The sequence below is a fragment of the Protopterus annectens genome, chromosome 6.part0, assembly GCF_019279795.1.
Source record: "Protopterus annectens isolate FY-2018-M chromosome 6.part0, PAN1.0, whole genome shotgun sequence".
Lineage (NCBI taxonomy): Eukaryota > Metazoa > Chordata > Ceratodontiformes > Protopteridae > Protopterus > Protopterus annectens.
The window spans coordinates 921507904-921522716 of NC_056737.1; the positions used below are offsets into that span (position 1 = coordinate 921507904).

The 14813-nt window shown below is 38.9% G+C and overlaps 1 protein-coding gene across 2 annotated transcripts in view; it reads right to left on the minus strand.

Annotated features, from left to right (window-relative positions):
• The window catches only part of CHGA (chromogranin A), a 396109-nt gene that overhangs the window by 269925 nt on the left and 111371 nt on the right, over window positions 1-14813 (minus strand). The window contains exon 4 of one of the 2 annotated variants that reach the window (XM_044074571.1): window positions 14316-14384. The exons of the other annotated variant lie outside the window; for it this stretch is intronic. Within the exon in view, the coding sequence (XP_043930506.1) occupies window positions 14316-14384 (69 nt within the window). The remainder of the gene's footprint in view (window positions 1-14315; window positions 14385-14813) is intronic. 2 annotated transcript variants of the gene reach the window in all.

A 14813-nucleotide genomic window follows, 5' to 3' on the forward strand; every position in this document is an offset into this window, starting at 1 on the left:
ATGAGATGTTTAAGGACTTTTCACCAAGCAATGAATGAGATGAAATTGTAACAGAGAATGCCTGGGTACCACTTGGTGGCTGAACGGCAGATGAAGTAAGGCTTTCTTGAATAGGTTCATAGGTTCATAGGTAGGTACTAGGCTATCTGCCCAAGGGCATTTATAAGCCTAGCCAGAGTGTGTCGGCTTTCGCCGCCCCACTGATTAATTAACTGATCCTCTGTCAAGCAGAGCCAATGAAGTGATCCCAGGGGTGTATTTTCTATTACCCAACCACTCGTCAAGATTTCTCTTGAAGAGTGTTAGTGAGGGGCTCTGCCTAATGTAGTTTGGAATTTTGTTCCAAAGTATTGGGAGTCTCTGTGACAGGAATCTATCCCTCCAGCATGTTCTATTTATTGTTGTGGCAAGGTTTAGCTCACTAGAGCGCGTGGCTCGCAGTGACTAGGATTTCTTTAGGTGGAGCATGTCCATCAATTCTGAGTTGGATATGGCTTTGTAAGTCAGGCAGAGATCACCTCTGAGTAAGTGATATGCCACTGAGGACAGCAGGAATTTTTTCAGTTGGGCTGCATAGGACATATGTTTGAGGCCAGTAATCATCTTGGTGAGGTACTTTTGTGGTCTCTCTAGCTGATGGAAGTGTCTTGTGAGGTACATCCCAAATGGGGCATTGTACTCTATGATGGGTCTGATGAGTGACGAGTAGAAGGGCACTATAACATCTTTATTTCTAGATTTGAACCCTTTAGTAATTAGATGGGCCGCATAGAAGGTTTTCCTAACTACTTTGGCAATATGATTGTCAAAGGAGAGATTACTATCTACCTGGGTCTCCAGATCTCTTATTACCTCTTCTGTATTAAGGGGGCTGCCACCTATGTGGTAATTCATGGGTGTTTTGTTTTTCCCAAACGGGATGACTATGCATTTTTTAGCATTTAGCTTGAGGCCATGACTTTGACACCAGGTGTCCATCTCAGTAAGGCCCTTTTGGAGAATGTCCGTGTCAGCTGGAGAGTCAATTATGGCTCCCAGTTTGCAGTCATTGGCAAACTTGGCTAGCCATAGTCCTCCTATGTTTGCCTGTACTTCTGAGAAGTATATGCCGAACAGTAGGGGTCGCAGGACAGAGCCTTGCGGGACACCACTTGTGACTGGTTTAGAGTCGGACCTGGAGCCCGCTATTCTTACCGTGTGAGTTCTGTCTATAAGCCAGTTGGCAACCCATCTCATGACATAGGGATTTATGTTCAGGCTGGTGAGTTTTTCTGTAATACCCGAGTTGGGAATGGTGTCGAAAGCCTTGGCGAGGTCAAGGTAGGCTGTGTGAACAACTTTTCCCTCATCTATGGCCTTGGTGACTGTCTCAAAGAAGTCAAAAAGGTTTAGTAGGCATGATCTGCCCTTAACAAAGCTGAACTGGGTCGGGTCAAGTGTTTGGAGGTTCCCAATGTCTTTGTTAATGAGTTCCATGATGATGCGCTCCATAGCCTTGCAGACCAGGCTAGTCAGGCTTATGGGGCGATAGTTACCAGGGTCAGTTATGGATCCTCCTTTGTGGAGTGGAATAACCGTTGCTGTGCGCCATTCTATGGGCATGTAGTCTGTGCAGAGGCAGAGATTGAACAGTGTGTTTTGGTGGGGGGTTAGTTCATTCTGTAGTTCGTGCAAGACGCAGCCTGGGACACCATCTGGCCCCATTGACACTATGTTTTTGGCTTTTGTAAGGGCTATTTTCACCTCTGCGTCTGTGATTTCCAGGGCACTACACTTTTCCGGTATTGTTGTGGGCCCTTTTGGGGGTGAGAGGGGGGTGAAGTTTGCACTGAATCTATCTGCCAGGATGTTGGCAATATCAGTAGGTTCAGTATATTTTGTGCTATTTTGCACTAGTTCAGTGCATATCTGCGAGTTGCCACTTAGATTCTTAACATAGCTAAAGAAGGCTTTGTGGTTGTCTTTTGAATCCTTGGCTATTTTTCTTTCAAAGTTAGCCTTGGATGATTTTATGAGGGACCTTAGTTTCTTACTGATACTGATCAGGGAAGTCTTTCCTTCTTGGGATTTGCTTTTTTTCTGATCTAGTTTCCTCCTTCTATTGTATAGCCTGTTTATGGCAGGGGTCCACCAGACTGGTTTCCTTCTCTTAGAGAAGTGAGTCTTGGTTAGGTTAGGGATGGCACGATCCATGCATCCTTGTAGGTGCTCATAGAGTACATTTGTAAAGGTTTCTGCATCTTGGGCAGCGTTATCCTTTAGTGTGGGGGCAGTGAAACTTACCTTGTCTTAAGTAAGGTGAAGTTTACTTTAGAAAAGTTTTTTACTGTGGTTTCCTTAGTTGGGGGTGGTGGTGGGGTGTGGACATCCAGAGTGATTAGCTTATGGTCTGATCTAACCAGTGACGGGTTGATCTCCAGTGTGGACCACCTGTTGCCCATGTTTGTGATGACCAGGTCCAATATATCTTCACCTCTGGTAGGGGAGTTTTAATTTTGTTCTATTAATTTAGTTCTAATGACATGAGTATTTGAAGAAAAACTGCATGGTCAGAACTGATAAAAAATACATTTCACATACACATCACCTATACAGATCAAAATAAGCACTTTATACCCTTATGTGGGGGACTAGCTCTGTAAACTCCTCCTATTATATGTATATTAACACCGCTGTCACAAAAAATAGAAAATGGAAAACCTCCCATAAAAGCTCACAGTAATCTTATACAGACAGTAATCTTGCAATGCCTGCATGTCAAGGATATGACCCATATGCAAAAGAAAATTCAGCTAGTTATGTTCAGGTCATTAGACCCCCCCCTCCCCCAAGGCTGGATGTAGGGAAGCCAAAGCAAAGCCATATAACTTTATCTGCAGTTGATGATAGGTTTTCTTTCTTAAGACAGTCGTGTTAGAGGGGAAAAGGGAAATGATCATACGGAGTAATACTATCTGAAAAAAATGCTGTGTTTGAGAAGAAATCCAGAAAACTCCTAAGCTGCATGCAGCAGTGTTTGTTTTAAATGGTTAATTGTTTAACCAGTGCAGATTCATATATGAAAGTTCACTATGAACAGAAGGGAAAGTACTAATGTGGTAATTGGCTGGGTGATGAGTGGGTAGACAACAAAGTGGGGGCAACCTGTTGTAAGTAGGAGGAAGTGGGCTGACTGTGAATTTAAGTTCCCCCTGTATATAATGCTGTAGCTTCTCATTTTACCTAAGTGGAACCCAGCTGGTCTTCATTTATGATTTGTAAACCTCATAAGCATGTTTCATAGTTCTGTGACACTCCGTGAATGCATGCTGATTTGTTATAAAGAATTGTCAGTGAAATATAAGTGTTTAAGAAAAAGATAAATGCCAACAGCTGCAATAAGTAAAAAGTATGACATCTTTTAGAATATTTTTATAAGCTGTATTTTCTGTCAGTCTCTCAACTTCATTGCTGAAGAAGTCAAACATAATGCGGTCAAAGACCCAAAAATCAGGAATATATTTTAAATATTACTTTAATTCAATTAGCAGTAGTAGTTAATAGTAATTGTTAAGTTAGCAGAACAAGAGGTTTTGCATCAACATGCACTCTTTTGAGCCATAAGAAATATGAATATCTAATGCCTGGCAGCACTGACTGACTGCACTTCAACTTTTGTAAGGGACAAGGCCAAAATCTGACACCAAATCCAGGACGTTCTGCAAAAAAAGTGCCAGTTGAGAGGTATGCCTCAAATTAATGATGATGCTTAAAAGCTCAGGCTCTTTGTCATTCTGTTTATGTTCAGCAGTAAATATCATGTCCCTGGAATAAAAACATTGAAAATGGCAGAAGAACAGGATGTAGGAGTGGCAGAAGCTTTTACTTTGTGGAGCTGAAAATACACTACCAAGTCCAAACCCTAAGGGAGTTGCACTTCTAATACACTTTAGATTATGTGACCTTGAAAGCAACCTTGCTGTTATGCTGAAAAGGTAATCAGCCTAACTTCTGCAGTGCTCTGCAGCTATGAGAAAGACAGCACGCCTCTTACAATTCTGAATCAGTACTGCCTAGCAGGGCCAACACAGCACAAGAAAATGATATCTGCCTCACATTATTTTTCCCAATTTGCATTGCTTGACTTTGAATTGGATAGTGACACAGAGAGTGCCGAATGAATAATACCAAATGCCTGACTAATGAAATGCGCAGCAAGCCCTTTTACTGTTATGTTTCTGAAACCTTTAAAATGTATTTATGAATTCAGAAATAATGTTTCAGTCAATCACAGGCCTAAACAGTTTGTACATTTAGAATAGGTCATCTTCATTGCAGTAAAATGACTGCACTGCTGTGTGCAATCCATATTACAGACTGAATAAAAGCTGTCAGACACTTACAATTATATACATTTCTTGTGCTTTACAGTGTCCATTTACATACAGTGTTTTTATGAAAATAATTCCTAAACTGTGCTACATCTGACACTTGCAATGCAGATATGCTCTTTTGTAAGTGAAATAACACACTAGCATCTAAAGAAGCAATTATGAAATGTGAATGACAGAAGGTGTTTCATTTTTTTACTGTGAAAATCATTTGACAACTTCTTTATTAGGAGTGTCAGAAATTTTTAGCATAATAAGCAGAAGCTAACATGCTATGATTTTTCATTTTTGAAAAAACGAGACAAAAGAAAGAAGGGTAAAGCAACACATTGAAAAACACTAGCAAATAATTGGCTTGATAGCACCAAATGACCTTATGTGAATATTCAGATGTTATAAACAAACAGAGAAATGTGTGAAAATGCCATTAAGAACATTTTCTCAAAAAAAAAAAGTTAAAATAAGTTGGCCATAACCACCAAACATGCTCATAGACTCCAAGACACATTAATTTAAAGCAACAGTGGCTAAACAATTGGGTAAGGGCAAAATATGCTAAGTTACAATTTACTAGTGTAGCAACGAGAGGAAAGATGATAACCTTATAAGCTAAAGATGTACCATGGCATTATAGTTTTGTAAACATGCCATTGTGGTTGGTTTGGTTGTTGTTTAGGCTGTCATAAAACCTCTGTCCCAAGTGCCTCCACTATGAGTCGATGAGAGTGAATGCACCGAGTACTGGAATCCCCGAACTGCAATTGACAAAATTTTGAAGTGTTTGTGCAAGGGTGGGCAAGCACCCCTGCACCAACTGATGTGGACAGCAAGCCCCCCCACTCCCCAAACTTATATATATATAAAACTTACATGGGTCTATATTATATGAACAAAGTTTTATAACTTCGAATACCATATGATCGACACCATATGGTTGAAGTTAAAAAACTTCGAATAGTTAAAAAAAAAAGAAAAAAAAAGTAACTTGCCCCCCTGCACCCCCCACACTCCCTATTCTTTAAATATACCAACTCCGAGATCACACTACAGTGTAGTAAAGGGAAGTCTTGCCCCCCTTGCCTACAACCCTTAGTTTAGGGTTTATTCTTTTATTTTATTCTTTTTAACTATTTGAAGTTTTATAACTTCGACCATATGGTGTCGATCATATGGTATTCAAAGTTATAAAACTTTGTTCATATAATATAGACCCAAATATATATATATATATATATATATATATATATATATATATATATATATATATATACACCAACTCCACAGTTGCACCAACTCAGAGAGTTGGGAAAGTCCTCGAATGAGGGAATCATTATTGACACAACTTGCTGACGGTGATTTCCTTTGGAGGAACTCCAATCATTGGTGAGCTGATTCTTGGGCAGTTGCTGCTTGAGAATTCAAACTTCGTCCTCCTCTTCTACCAGTAGGATAACCATTCCAAGCAATGGATCTGTGGGTGAATGGAGTCATATGAATGCATTTTCATCCTTTCTAGACTAGGGAAATGACTGCATTTTAGAATTCACCCCATGACTACATACCACTTTTTTGCTCCAGCTAGTTGGCTACTGGCACTATAATCTGTCAGACTTGTTATTTATAATATAATATTAGTAAATACTAGATTGGTAGGTTTGGACAGTTTCCAACATATCTGCTTAACATCATTCAGAAATAATACTTTTCTTATCACTGATAAAGGTTAGTATGAAATAACTGCCACACAGTTTTAGTAAATCAGCTTTAAAAAAGTAAAACTTGAGTCAGTTAGTAAAGGCTTCACCATTGCTTAGTTCATAGGATCATACTAGGCTAATGGCCCCGATGGTCCACTTTAAGCCTAGCCAATATCCCGAGGTTGGAATCAAACCTTGTACCCTGTGTCTATAAGGTGAGCACCCTAACCATTGTGTCAAACCTACCCCCTCTAGTAATGGTGCTGGTCACATGATGACATACTGTCATACAGATGGGACTTTTGATGGAGATTTTGGCTATTCAGCTTTCGGAAGCAGTCCAAATGTCACTAGTTAAGCTAGCAGAGGGAGAAAGGGAGTGTCTTTAGGTGGTTCCTTTCTTTGGAGGACTGGGAGAGGCTTTTCAGTTGTTCCTGCAGTAAAAACCCTGATGGGGGTTGTAATGGGATTTGTAAGTTTGGAAGCAGCAGGCTGTCTCAGTGTGGGGGTATACAGATGATGCATGGCTGCAGTCCCCATACACCCACCTTTAGGGGGACTGAAGTAGGTAAGTCATACCTCCAAACCTCACAGTTTGATGGGATGAGGACTTCCATCTAACCCTCTTGCTCCCATTTACTTTTCTTGTGCTTAAAAGGGGATAGTCTAACTGATCATTGGTCATCCTCTGCAAAAAGTGGGCAGCAGCATGTAGTGGAATTAAAAAATATTCTGAATACATACTTCTGCATCTAAGTAGAGGATGATCTTATAGAAACAGCACAGTTAAAATGAAACGTATCTTTGGTTTGTAAACCTTGGTAGTGAAAAATTATCACTATTTTCTATTTTATAAGGACTTTTTGGTGACATGTTTTCAGCAACAAAAATGTATTTCTTTGCATAGCTTGATTTATCTATTTTACAAAAAGAAACAACAAGATGATGTTGTGCTGAAGGTTGAAATGAGCTTTGAGGCACAGTTAATGAGGTGGCCCTGTCCTGAGCCCAAGGATGGCTATGCATCCCCACAGGTCCACCCTCTCATTCAGCGTGGCTACCATTCTTTGCCCTGGTCTTCACCAGAGCTAGATGAGCAGTCTAACCACACCCACACATCATCTGTCAACCACGTCCCCTCCCCCAGGGAGAGGTAAGCAGACCTGGTGTTATCATTCCTTCCTCGCCTCCTGCCCTTTGCAACAGGTCCCTAAACTGATATTCAGACTCAGGTCACCTGGGACAAAGCCAGAGTTCAACACCATACAGCTGGTGATATTTAAAATGATTGTTGAAACAATTCTCAGAATGAAAACTGCAGTACTATTGGAGGTACAATCTATGGCCAATATGTCAAGAATATAAGTGAGATATTCCTAAAATTAAAAATTTGAGTGGGCACGGTATGGCTGATACAACAGATATAAAGTGCATGATCTGCCTATTCCGGGCATGGAATCATACATAAAAATGCTGTTCTTTGTCTGCATCATCGAAAGCATTACTGCACATATCTGTAAATCTCTGCATGTATTACATATGTGTGAGCACACAGAATGCATATGTGAAGGCAGGAGCTTCAACTTTAGGAAGTAGGAAAAAGAGGTCCAAAGGCTTAAGTAAACAGTTTTCAGCTAAAGAAAAGGAGAAAAAAATAATCCAAGGCAAGGCTCATCTTTTTATGACAAGTCGCACATTGCAAGTTGTATAACTCTTTTCATAAAGTGACAAGTTTGCTAATGCACCTCAAGGTTTCCATGGTAGCTAATCTCTCAAGTATTGCTGCTCAGATCTTTTCGAATAGCCCAGAAATGTTCTGATATATTACCAGCTTTGCTATGCATGAACATTTATATACAACCTTCTGTTTGATAAAGAATTCACAGTGTAATACAGTGCAGTACATTGTACCAGAAAACTGCAAACAAGATTCTGGAAAACTGCTTCTTTATACTGACAGAGTGTTTGCTGTCAGACTGAACATCTATGTTATACAAAAAGAAATAATGAAGTATGTATTACATGGTTCACATTCATACCTAATAGACATTATCGCATGTGGCAGTTCCCCCAACCCTGAATGAGAATTTGCTTGAGCTCACCTAAGGGGAGAGTGGTGCACTGAAAGTGGAAGTTCTAATTTCAGTGATACATCAGCTATGTATTATGATTAAAATCAGACTGTCTAAAGTCATGCTTTTTATCTTGCAAATGTTAAAAATGGATCCCATTCAGAAGATTGACTCAATGGAAAGTAGAAATTCATATGGTCGAGACCATATGATCGAGTTTCTGAAAAGTTGAACAGAAAACACCAAAAATCTAAGTTTTTGCATGGGAGCAAGCCCCCTGTACCCCCCATGTGGGAGGTTGCTCCCCCTACACCCCCTGCAATATTATATATACCAGCTCTGAGATCACACAACAGGGGGAAAAGGGTAAATTCCCCAGTCCTCACTGTACTGCGATCTTCATTCAAAAGCTTTGACATTTTGTAAAGTTGATCATATAGTCTCGACCATATGAAATTTGAGTTTTTGTTGAGTTGATCTTCTGAATGGGACCCATATATCATATACCCCACTGTACTGTGATCTCTCACTAGATTCACTTGTAGCATTCCCAGACCCAAATCCAACACATCTGCTATTCATACAAATGATTTCTTTTCCCACACAGATAATTGTCTCAAGTTGTCCAACCGTACTAGAGCCAAATATAACGGACGGAAAGTTTAAGAACACTCCACCTTGGCAGTCCACAATCTTAAATAAACTCTATAATAAGAGGAAAAAACTTCTTAAATTATACAACATAGCTAAAATTCCTCATATTAAATATCACATTAAGAATGTCAGTAAGGAGGAGAAGAAAGCTTCTACCAGGGCTAGTAAGGCAAGCCATAAACTTAAATTAGATTCTGAAGCAAAGGATAATTATAAATCCTTCGTTAATTACATTAAGTAACTAACAAATAACAGTCAGCAATATCCTGAACTTACACAGACTGGCATGACCTGCTCAGACCCAGCAAACATACAAGTATCTAAACTTAGCCCTGAAACAACTATAAGTCCCCAAATTCCTGAATCCCTTAGTAAATCCTATAATCAAAAAGGAACAACATGTACTAAAATTACTCTCTAAAATCAAAAATATTCCTTCCATGGGGTCTTATAATTTATCTGGATGCCTAATAAATAGCTCTAATCATGCCTTTGTGGAACCCCTCCTTAAATTGTTTAACTTGAGTTTAGGTACAGGATTTGTCCTGGAAGTATAGTGAACTGCAGTGGTAATGTCTCTACACAAGAGTGTCCCTACCACTAAACCAGAAAACTATGGATCCATTAGCCTGAGTAGACTAATTTGTTAAGCTATAGAATGCACCATATCTGACCTTTTAAATATGACAGCAAAAACCTTATCAGATTAGATTCATGTCAGTTTGGCTTTATCAAAGGGCATCCTGCCTATTCAGTTTAGTTAACAACTTCAAGAAGATCACACAGGATGGTGATAGTGGTAATTCTGTTCAAACAACTTGTCTGCATCTGGCCAAAGAATTAATGCCATACACTATAATGGCATCATAAACAAGATAAGTGCCTTAAAAATAGATCAATATGTGGTGAGGTGAACAACCAAATGCCTGAAATATAGAACCTACATATTTAAGGTGACCAGACCAGGAATTAGGACCTTTGGATAACTAAATTTGCAAATGATTGCATACTGAGATGTAATTGTCAATGTTCCCTCTGATAGCCATTCATTACAGCTGAAACTAACCATCATAAACAAGTGGTGTACAGAAAGAGGGCTAAAATTAAATGAAAAAAGTGCAGTACTGTCCCATTTGGTAAGCAACGGTCTCCCCCACTGTAAAGTATATCTGGTACCCCACAACAAAGTGATAATGTAGTTAAGGATCTTGGAATCTGCACTGATAATTGCCACTCATTTCATCACCATGTAGAAGTAGTAGTAAAAAAATTATTCTGTTTCACACAACTAATATCTAATGGCACAGCATCCGTTAAGAGAAGTTATCATCCCTCTTTATACAACCTCTAATAAGACCACTGAGTACAACACTGCCTTTGAGACGTACCTTTCTAGATATATTAAAAAACTGGAAAGGTCCTAGAGGTTCCTAACCAAGAAGATTGTTGGCCTAAATTCTATGCACTACCAGAAAAGATGCGATTGCTCTCCTTTTACAAAGTTTCGTACAGGCTCTTGCTTGATAAACTATGCCTTGCATTGTCTGTCATTATGAACTCCACCCTCCTTGAGCTCCTGTATTTTACAAGTTAAATATCTGTACTAATAGCAGAAATAAGGACTTAAACCTCTATACCAGCATAAAACATGCTGGAGAGAGAAGTTCATTACCTACTGCTTACCTCCCCTCCACCTCTGCGGCAAACTTCTATTGCAAGTTAAATAGAGTGACACCCTAGCATCTTCCAACTTAAACCTGGATGACTGGATGGACACCCATAAATTTGCTCCAGGAATGACCTGCTTTGCCCTTTTTGGGGCGGGGGGGCTGAAGTATGAGTTTTGGCATTCACGGGGTGTAAATGGTCTTGAGACTCAACTGTCTTGTATTTCAAATTAAAGGTAATGAATGCATTATTACACTGTATCACAAATAGAAACAAAACTAATAAATTGGAGACAACTGATTTTTGTTAGTGGACAATATAAAATATTAATGAAAGCAACTATCTGGACTAAACCAGAAGGACAAAAGGAAAAAGATGAGTGGTCCAAGGAATCAGCTTTGGTCACAACAGAGTCACACACTTGTGGCTGAGACAAAATATCAGTCTGCTGTGGTGTCAAAGGCTGCTTAACAATCTTTTTCTTTTTCAGACTGGAAGAAGGTACAACTGAGGAATTGATAGGTTGTTCAACACTAAGTAAAACAGGTACCCCCCCCCAAAAAAAATGCTGCAAAAATCACTTTAAATACTTATCCCAGGTGCAAAACGTAAAACAACACAGATTTCTCCACAGAAACTGAAAATGCAGTTTCAAATAAGCTTTAAGAACTTTTTACCACAAAAGTAAAAAAGTGACACATTTAAAATTGAACAAAAGCCACATGACAGTCAATAAAAACACCTTTTTCCTAGCTAAAAACTAAGATTTCTGTCACCAGGATAAAGTTGAAGATTTTTTCCTCGAGTAGAACTTATCTGTCCAGCAGTGGAACAGTATTAACTTGACCACTGATACTCAAAACCAGTGGAGGAGTACTCTCTTTGGTGGCAGGAAAGCTCTGAAGGGCTTTGCATCCAGATATAACTTTTAGCTAGCTCAGCTTAAGCTGACTAACAGTCTGGGTACGTGGAAGGTGACTGTAGCTTTGGAAGCTGACTGGCCATTATGGCATCGGCAGGACATAACTCATAGGTTCATAGGTTCATAGGTTCATACTAGGCTATCTGCCCGAGGGCATTTATAAGCCTAGCCCATAGTTTTGTGGCTTACGCCACCCCTTTAGTTTGGAGAAACTATGCCCATTATTTTGCTGTGCCTCTGTCGAGCAGTGACACTGAGGTAACCCCTGGGGTGTATCTGCGATCTCCCATCCATTGGTCAAGATTCCTCTTGAACAAGGCCAGCGAGGTGCTCTGCCTCACATAAACCGGGATTTTGTTCCACAGCATAGGGAGTCTTTGGGTGATGAATCTATCCCTCCAGCACGTCCTATTAATAACCGTGTCGAGGTTTAAGTCTCCCGCCTTGTGGCTCTGAGGGATCTAGATTTTGAGATGAAGCATGTTCATCAAATCTGGGTTTGACATGGCCTTGTATGTCAGGCATAGGTCACCTCTGAGCAAGCGGTAAGCAACTGAATATAACTGGAGTTCTTTCAGTCGGGCAGCATAAGACAGATTTTTGAGACCCTTTATCCTTTTGGTGAGGAACTTTTGTGGCCTCCAGCTGCTGCAAGTGTCGGGTCAGATACATTCCGAATGGGGCATTGTACTCGATCATTGGTCTGATGAGTGATGAGTATAGGGAGACTATGACTTCCCTTGATCTAGATGTGAATCCCTTCATAATAAGGTGGGCAATGTAGAAGGTCTTCCTAACTAATTTAGCAATATGAGTGTCGAATGAAAGGCTACTGTCAACCTGGGTTCCCAGGTCCCTAATAACTTCTTCTGTGTTCAGGGGATTGCCACCTATATGGTAGCTAGGGGTAACCTTATTTTTCCCGAAGGGTATGACTATGCATTTCTTGGCATTTAACTTTAACTCATATAACTTACACTACAGAAGCAGTGATCAAGTCTGTCATTCTCCCTCCTATAGTTTTTGATTTGACTTCCTCCATCTCTGAGTGCTTAAGGTTATGTCTGAACAAATCACTTAACTTGATCATAGGTTTTATCTGGTTAAGAAGTGAAGGGGAAAAAGAATGCCTGTTAAAAGCTGTACATTCCTTAAATTTGTCATTTTTGGTGGTAAAAGCTTCAGCTATAATCCCAATTCATGCCTCAGGAATGCAATCTTTTATAAATATCTGGAATGTATCTGAATAGTTTTGGTCTGCCTCCATACAAAATAATAATTTCTTTTCATTTTCTCTCATTTCATTATGAAGGATTTGGATGTTATTTCATAAAATAAAGATTATGCTGCTGCTTTTATATTATTTCATTAGACTGCTGACTGTGAATCATATTTGCAGCTTTCTAGTTTTCATTTAAAGCAAGTTATTAATAATTTTCTACAAGGTCAATGATTAAGAACTTCTCAAAATACTGCTGACGAGGGAAAGTTTTTTTAATAAGGCTCTTCTAACTTTTGATACTGTTTTAAAACTTATACTGAGATGAATCATAGAAAAAAAAACACATATGTTAGGCAATTGTAGAAAGTAGAATAGCATAGAGAGAGGGTGGCTTAATGGTTAAGGTGTTTGCCTTACAAACACAAGGTGCAGGGTTTGAGTCTCACAAAGCATAATTGGCTAAGCTTAAAATGGCTTATAAAGGCAATTAGCATAGTACTAATCTATGAACCTAGGATAATAGGTTTAGCACTGACATGCATCTTCTGAAGGATATAAATTCTGAAACTCAAATGTCAGTCATTAGTGACTTCAGTACTCAAGGATTTTTCAGGAAAAAAACACAAATTTTATGAGGAACAGACCAAAAATATAATGCAAAAATCTGGACATTCTGTGAAAATCTGGACTGTTGAGAGCTGTGAAATGCATTATATCACTGAAAGTAGAAAAAAAAGATTGTTGGTACATCTGACGTGTGATATAAATTTTTTTTTCTATTCGGTACTGAAAAAACTTGAGAGAACCTCTATAGGTGGGTTTTGAGAGATGATATTAGAGAACTGGGAACTTAAATGGCAGCTAAAATTAAGGGCTTATATCTCCAGGGTATTAACAGCAAAATTTCTGTTTCTAATCATTTACATCTTAGCACTGCAAGATTGTGAATATGATGAATATCACAATGTTTAATTGTGAATGTCTGTCATGTTTTTTGTAGGTCAATAACTATATTGTGTTTTAAATTATTAAGTAAAGTAATATAAGCTACTGTATTTCATTGGATAGTTTGTTTATTGCTGAACTGGGACATTTATTTTTAGATGCTGATGAAATCAGGATTGGCAAATGCACTAAATCGTGACAAGCATGTTCCTGGTTGCGGCTTAAGGTGCTGCTTCTGGCTTTGTTGTTACATCTATAATTAGCCCAGATTGTCTAAAAAGAGAAAAGCATAAAAGAAGCTGGACATAAAAGCATGGCTTGAAGCTGTGAAAGGTATACATAAATGCATGAATTTACATTTTGAAAATGCCTTGTTTTATATAGGCACTAAACAGAAGGGCAATTCCAGGGTTAAGTTTTGCAATTAGTGATACAGTAATAAAGTTGGAAAATGCATGCATGTGTGTGTGTGTGTGTGTGTGTGTGTGTGTGTGTGTGTGTGTGTGTGTGTGTGTGAGCATATGACACTTAGCTGTATACTCATACAATTGAGAGCAACAAGACTGACAAAAACTGATGGATCAAAAAAACTGAAAGTAAAAAAGAACAATGCTTTTTGAGGGGACCAAGCCCCCCACTACCCTTCTCCCCCACAAGACTAGTCAGTGAGTTGCAGATATTCTTAAATATGCATTTTTACAACCCCTTTGGGTTTCAGATAGTAGTCATTTGTTGCATATTATAAACCAAAGAGAATGACATTACCTTGCTCAGCAATTTCCTGAAGCTCTTTCAGCAGATGTTGGTGGTGAAGGATTGAAATAATTCTTTCATCTAAAAAATATTTCAGTATTAGTGCTGTGCCGTATCTTTATTTTACTTCATTCCTTTTTTGCTGCATTAACATTTTAACAATAAGTAATGAACAGTATGTCTGTTAGTAAATTACCTAGCTGATTAAACAAGGAGAGGGACTGTTATGAAGTAGTCCTGTTCTTGCTTGCAAAACTATGCAAGTCAAAGCCAAGCATGACTCAGTGTATAGACCAATATCAGATTGCTTTGTTATCTCATGCCACTTTATAAGCAATTGTATTTTAAGTCTGCATTTTACCAACGTGATATTGCTCTAAAACTTTTCAGGTGATTGCTGAACCTGACAGTTCTCAGCTGTGGATGCCACATTTAACTTACCACACCCCTCACAAAATTGCCTATGGGATATGCAAGGATATAGACAAAGGAAACAGAATACCAATTTGC